Genomic DNA, 6,298 nt, shown 5'->3' on the forward strand with positions numbered 1-6,298 from the left:
GGTTCCCGGTATCTCAGAGCACCAATTATTTGGTATGCTCCTCCTGCATCACTCTGTATGATTTGGTGGCTCAGCGCGATTTCTCTTTTCAAGGCATGCCTCGGTCTTTGCTGGACTATCTCATGACCACCGACCATCCCGGGCTGTCGGGTTGGGGGGCTCCGTGGCTTCCATCCTCAGCTCCTGGAGTCTGGTCTTCAGAGGCGACTCAGTACTTGTTCATTCTTCTGCTCTTGAGCAGGGTCAGGCTACCTTTCTGGAGCTTCAGATCATTCTTCCGGATTGCCGCTAAGGGTCCTTTTGGTCAGTATTAGGATGGGGGTATTTCTCTACTGCTTGGGCAGTAGGTGTTGTACTCATTGGCAGGTGAAGTTGTTCTGCTTCAATGGGTGGACTCTCATCTTCGTCTTCTGTTGGCAGATCCTTTTATGGATCAGGATAAGATTTTGGATAGACTTTCTCTCCGCGGAATCTGAGCATGGCCCATTTCTTGTATGTGACAGTGTACAGCGCTGTGTACGCTCTGGAAAGTGTGCATGTTAGTAATAGTGTAATCTTCTGCATCCTGGATATTGAGATTTGTGGCTCAAGCGTTCTAGCTCTTTTTATGGACGTGAGATTTGCTTGACCTAGACCTCATGGCCTCGTCTCTCAATTCTAAGCTTCCTAGCTTCTTCGGCGGGCCCAGGGAGTGGGAGTTAGAGGGGGTAGCTGCATGGCTCCTTTCTCGCTTCTGCCTTCTCTTTTTCAGTGTTTTCCGCTGGCTGATGATGGCTTGGATTTGCCACCTCGAGCTCGCTTTCCGGGCACAGTATTTGTAGAATCTCTGGATTGGCGGCGCCATCCTTATTTTGCGGATTTGATGAGTCTTTCGACAGCCGGACTAAGAAGTTTCCTGGTATCTCCGGCTTTGCTCGCCTAGGGTCCGTTCAACATGGATATTTGTACTACTTTAGTATTACGACCTAGTTTTTTTGGCTGAAGTGTAAGGGTTATGCGAAGCAGGTTGTTTCTTCTCTTATCCAGGTGCTACGGACTTCTTCTCCTGTGGCTTCTGCTTCCTTTTGGAGGTTTTTCCTTTCTTGGGTGCTTCTTAACGTTTGAACCACTCCAGAGTTCCTTTTTGGCACAGGTGTATTGCCGAGGGCTTAGCGTTCAATTCCCTTCAGCTTCTAGTGCCATTCTTGGCTTGTTACAAGGGCTAAGTATATTGCTCTTCGCTTACTTCTCAGCTTCATGTAGTTCAGGTCCTAAACAGAGTGCGGTATATTCATGCGCCTCTTAGAAAGCACGGTTTGGAGTACAATCTTCATGTACTTCTTCTCAGTTTACCGAAGGCTTCATTTCATCCTTGTCTTTTGGGACTCTAAAGGGCTGTACCGTTGAACATGGGGTTTCTTGTGGCCATGCTTCAGCTCTGCAGTTTTCTATGTTGCAGGCCTTGTTCAACGGGGATTCCTATTTCTGATTTCCGAAATATGGGGTATCAGTTCGGATGGTATCATTATTTCTTTCTAGGGGGGTGTCATCCTTTCTTTTATGTCATGCTCGCTTTTCCTTCCTTCTTCCTGGGAGGAGAAATTGGGAGCAGTACTTTTATTTCCTGCATTTTTTGATATGTACGTAGCGTTCTCTGTGAGCTTGGTTTCTAACGACTTTTAGTTGTTTATATCTCCTTTTTGTATTCTTCAAGGGACGCCTCAAACGTTTGGCGGCATCTGAAGCCTCCATAGCTCAATGGGTCCAGGAGGACATTCTTTATGCTTGCTTGCTGGCAGGGAAGCGGTTGGCGAAAGAATTTCATGACCATTCCGCTGGAGCGATGGCTACTTCATGGGCTCGGCCCAGAGGTTTTTTCCTTGGAGGAGATTTGTCTTGCGGCTAATTGGTCTTCCGAGAGTGCTTTCTCTCTGCATTTCTGCTTGGATGTGGGGGCGCATGCGGTAGGGGCGTTTTGTGCTTCGGTTGTTGTGGAGGCGGCGTTTGCTTCCCACCCAGATTGAGGATTGCTTTGCTACATCCCATTGGTCTCTGGATTCATCTGCTGCTGTTGCTAGGGAAGGAAAAATTATGTTCTTACCTGTTAATTTTCTTTCCCTTAGACGCAGCAGATGAATCCAGAGCCCCACCCTTTCTGGATATTGTCTCTCGGTTTTTTCTTTTGCAACTTTCGCAGTTTGTTATTAAGGCAGGTTGTTTTCTGAATTATTGCATTTTGAGATGTGTTATGGGAAAGAAGTTTTTTACATGCTATGCCTATTGCTGGTTACGTGTGCTTGGGCAAGGAGCTATACTGATGAGACAGGAGAAGTGCCAGCCAATAGGACCACCTGTTAATCAGTTTCTCTATCTCCGCCTGCTGGTAGATGTGAGCTATCCCATTGGTCTCTGGATTCATCTGCTGCGTCTAAGGGAAAGCAAATTAACAGGTAAGAACATAATTTTTCCTTCAACCCCACTAAACATCTTTCACAAGTCACAAAACGTATTACATAGGCCTCTACTCACTTCTTGTCTTGTACTGATTCTTTGGCTAAATAGACCAACCTATACAATTCAGTCCCGGGATCTTGCTTTCCTGCCAAATCATTCAGTTTAGCTCATGTTGCTTCTCCCAGTGCCTCTTGTACTCAACTTCTCAGTCAACTCTGGAGTTCTCTACTATTTTGGCCTCCAAGAGACCTTTCTTCTTGATTAGGGCTTTTTCTCTAGGTCTCCTCTCTATTTCAGCGACTACAGTCTTTCATCAGGCTGCCTTCCAGTCTGAGAAATGACTTGCTCGACCCCTCTTCACCGTTGGCTAAAAAGACTGTTCTTTCATACCTCAAAAAAATCTCTGATTCTCCATCCCTGTCAGTCTGGATTCTGTCAACACCATTGCAGAATGGTACAAAACTTTTGTCACTGGAAATTGGACCCATCTAGCCTTTCTTTGGGCCTCATTCTCTGATATGCCAATGGTTGCACTCATTTGTCTCTGAATTCCCCTGCCGCAAATAAAGACCTTCACCCTCCCTTATTAGTTAGTATCCGAAGGAAGGAAACATAACTTTTTTTTCCTGTATAGAGCATTTAGGCTGACCAGGCTCTAAGGCTCATGTGTGCATATTTGATTGGTCACAGCACTGTCACTGAGCCAGCAGGCCAACTAATAATCTTGATTCTTTTTTTAACTTAAGGTGAAGAAAAGAAACAGAGGGTAAAAATTTGATGACTACTCTGAATTTTCTAAATAATGGCTATACCAAAGAGAAGAATCGTGCCTGCTTTGAGCAAGAATCCAACCCTGTCTGGCCTCTCCCAGGTTACGAATGGTCTCTATATCAGCAATGGTATTGCAGCAAATAACACAGCTCTCCTGTCTGCCAAGGAAATTACATGCGTCATCACAGTTTCTAAGGAGAAGCTGAACTCCACCTCTCCCACTGTGGAGTATGTGCAGGTCCCTGTGTCCGATTCCTCCGATTCATGCTTATCTGATTGTTTTGATTCTTTGGCAGATAAAATCCACAGTGTTAAAATGCAGGGAGGTCAAACATTACTGCACTGTGATGCAGGAATCAGCAGGTCTGCAACCCTGTGCTTGGCCTACCTGATGAAGTACAATTCCATGTCACTGCTGGATGCTCATGCTTGGCTGAAATCCTGCCGACCCATCGTTAGGCCCAACACTGGTTTCTGGAAACAGCTTATTAGTTACGAGCTTAAACTTTTTGGGGAAAACACAATTAAAATGTTCAGCTCTTCATTTGGAGATATACCAGATATTTATGAAAAAGAAACTAGAGGAATGATTCATGTGTGAAAGAAAGTAGGCTGACAGCATAACAAAGACTTGAATACAGGCAGTCCCTGAATTACAGATGCCTGACTTAAGTATGACTCGTACTTAAGAATGTGGTTGCAACTTCACTGAGCAGTATTTCCAGTGCCAGGTTCAGGAATGATGCATGGCCATATTAAGAACAGTGTGTGGTTGTGCAAGCTGTACCTCAGAGGGAACACTTGGTTCTTTTGTCAGCTGTGAGCAGAGGTGAGAAGCAAGAATCTTAAAATCTGGGTTACATACAAATCCGATTTAAGAACAGCTTTAAAAACATAACTCATTCTTAACCTGGAGCCTGCCTGTAATAGCTTAAGTGACTTTGGAGGCAGCCCTCTGTGAATTACTGGAGAGAGGTGCTAGAAGCAGTCCATGGCAACTCAAAAGTATAGTCATTCTGTAGCTCCATTTTGCATATGGAATCATGTCCTCAAGATAGGATATACTAGCTGGGTTGGTAGCAACATCCCTGGAAGGAAGAAGCATATCTTATTTTGTGACCAGGAAGGAGCAAAGATCTCAGTAGATTTCTTATGCTACTTCCTTACTCTTCACACTTCCTTGTATCAGACCGTGACAGAACCGTAAGAGAGAATTCAAAAATGAACGTACATACAGTAAAGTTCCCTCTCTAGTTCATTGTGAAAGCTCCTAATGACTTGGCAAGCATGTGCTTGAGCCCTATTAGCCTGACCTATCGGGTCACACCGTGTTTGTAAAATTAATCTAGGGGGTCACTCCTACTCATACTTCCTACCCAAATTATGAAACTCAATCCCACCAACCATTAGATCACTGATAGGCTTATTAAACGTCAGGAAAGAAGTAAAAACCCACCTTTTTACCCAACTCTTGCAACACGCCCCTAACCTCTATTTCTACTTCTGCAAAATGATTCTGCCACACTGAATGTGCTCTCCACTTGACTTACAGGCAGAACTAAGTCTCGAAGGGCATACTTGGTACGAAACTAAGCAAGATCTTATCTCCCTACCACATGTACCCAAACCATAAATGCCTAAATCTGTCCTATACCTCGAATGTATTGTAATTCTAGCTGCTTTACTTATAGGGTCTATCAGTTGCCATGCTATTGTGCTCAGCCCCCAAATCTTGTGTTCTGAATATCTTATATGTGAATTTGCATCCTTGTTACCCATCGTTTGCCATGTACATAGGAATTTCTACTACTGCTCGTCATCTTTTTGATTAGTTCTTCTGACTGTCTGCTGTATATGAAGTTGTAATCTTGCTGCTAAACCTTCTACTGTGTATTTAAACTTGTAACCCATTCTGGGCTCTTCTGGGAAGACGGGCTAGAAATTTGACTACATAAATAAATGGGTAGGTGCTATTTCATAAAGACAAGTAGGCGCTGACTTATTTTAAAATTTTGTATGTGGCAGAGAATGTGCCTTAAAAGTAGTTGCAATCAATTCTGCCCACACCAGACATCTGCACACACAGAGTATGATCTACATGTATACATGCTATATCTGCCTGCACTCCACTAAACTCCAATCCTGTGCACTAGGCCATGTGAATGAGCTGGACAGGTATTGCAGTAGCTGTTGCCATGTGCCAGTAGCATCCTTTTTCAACTGTAAAGTCTATCCTTTGCAATCTGTTACTAACCAAAGAGCAAGTACCTGCAGCTATTGATGAATGCTGGCACATATAGCACCTATCTTGAAACAAATGCACTGGCTTCCTATGTATCAAAGATTGCAGTACAAAGTGCTGTTAATACTTCACCAGGGAGGGAATTATGGTCATAAGAACAACAGAAAATGGGATGAGGTTGTTGGTGATAGAGTTTTAAAAGTACCAGAGCTGCTATGTTTTCAGTAGCAGGAAACTTTGGAATGCCTTGCCAGGCCAATTACATTTATGTGCAGATCATGTTAGTTTTAAGCTATTGAAAACACAGTTATTTCTTAGCGTATTCATGTAAACAGGTTGTTAGTTGTGTCTTGATATATTTTGTATGTTTTTTGGAAACCACCTAGGTTTAGGCAGTGTAAACATTTTAAAATAAATAATGGTTTTATATACTGTATTATATTTGGTTTCATTTTATTCTTAAGCCAATGAAATGTTTGGCTACCACTGCATTCAAATGCACACGTGGAAAGAATTCATGCTTTTCTTTTGACTCCTGATGTAATTCATACCAGTTGCTTAGTGCAGGGGAAGCATGCTTTTATAATGTGGAACTCCAAAAGAATGCTAAATTCTTTAGCATCCCTCCAGACTGGCAAAGACAGATGGGTTTATGCTCCTCTGCCAGCAGGTGGAGACTGAGAATAAACTGAATTCTAGCAGTCCCCCTTAAGATCAGTCTGTTCTAAGTCTCCAGCAGGTGAAAGTGGGAAGCCTATGCAGTTCTGTTAAGCCTTTAGGTAGAGACTTTTGGAGGGGATTTGCAGTGGCCTTTTCTGGCCCTTTTTCTTGTCCGGATGAAGGCTGAGTCCC

At 43.5% G+C, this 6,298-nt stretch overlaps 1 protein-coding gene across 2 annotated transcripts in view; it reads left to right on the forward strand.

Moving 5' to 3' along the window:
• DUSP18 (dual specificity phosphatase 18) overlaps positions 1-5,882 on the forward strand; it is a 44,139-nt gene extending 38,257 nt beyond the window's left edge. For both annotated transcript variants that reach the window (XM_033955798.1, XM_033955797.1), the window contains exon 2: positions 3,180-5,882. In XM_033955798.1, the coding sequence (XP_033811689.1) occupies positions 3,236-3,805 (570 nt within the window). In that variant the 5' untranslated portion in view covers positions 3,180-3,235 and the 3' untranslated portion in view covers positions 3,806-5,882. The remainder of the gene's footprint in view (positions 1-3,179) is intronic.
• The last annotated feature ends 416 nt before the right edge of the window (positions 5,883-6,298 follow it).

This window comes from Geotrypetes seraphini, chromosome 8 (genome assembly GCF_902459505.1).
Source record: "Geotrypetes seraphini chromosome 8, aGeoSer1.1, whole genome shotgun sequence".
Taxonomy (NCBI): domain Eukaryota; kingdom Metazoa; phylum Chordata; class Amphibia; order Gymnophiona; family Dermophiidae; genus Geotrypetes; species Geotrypetes seraphini.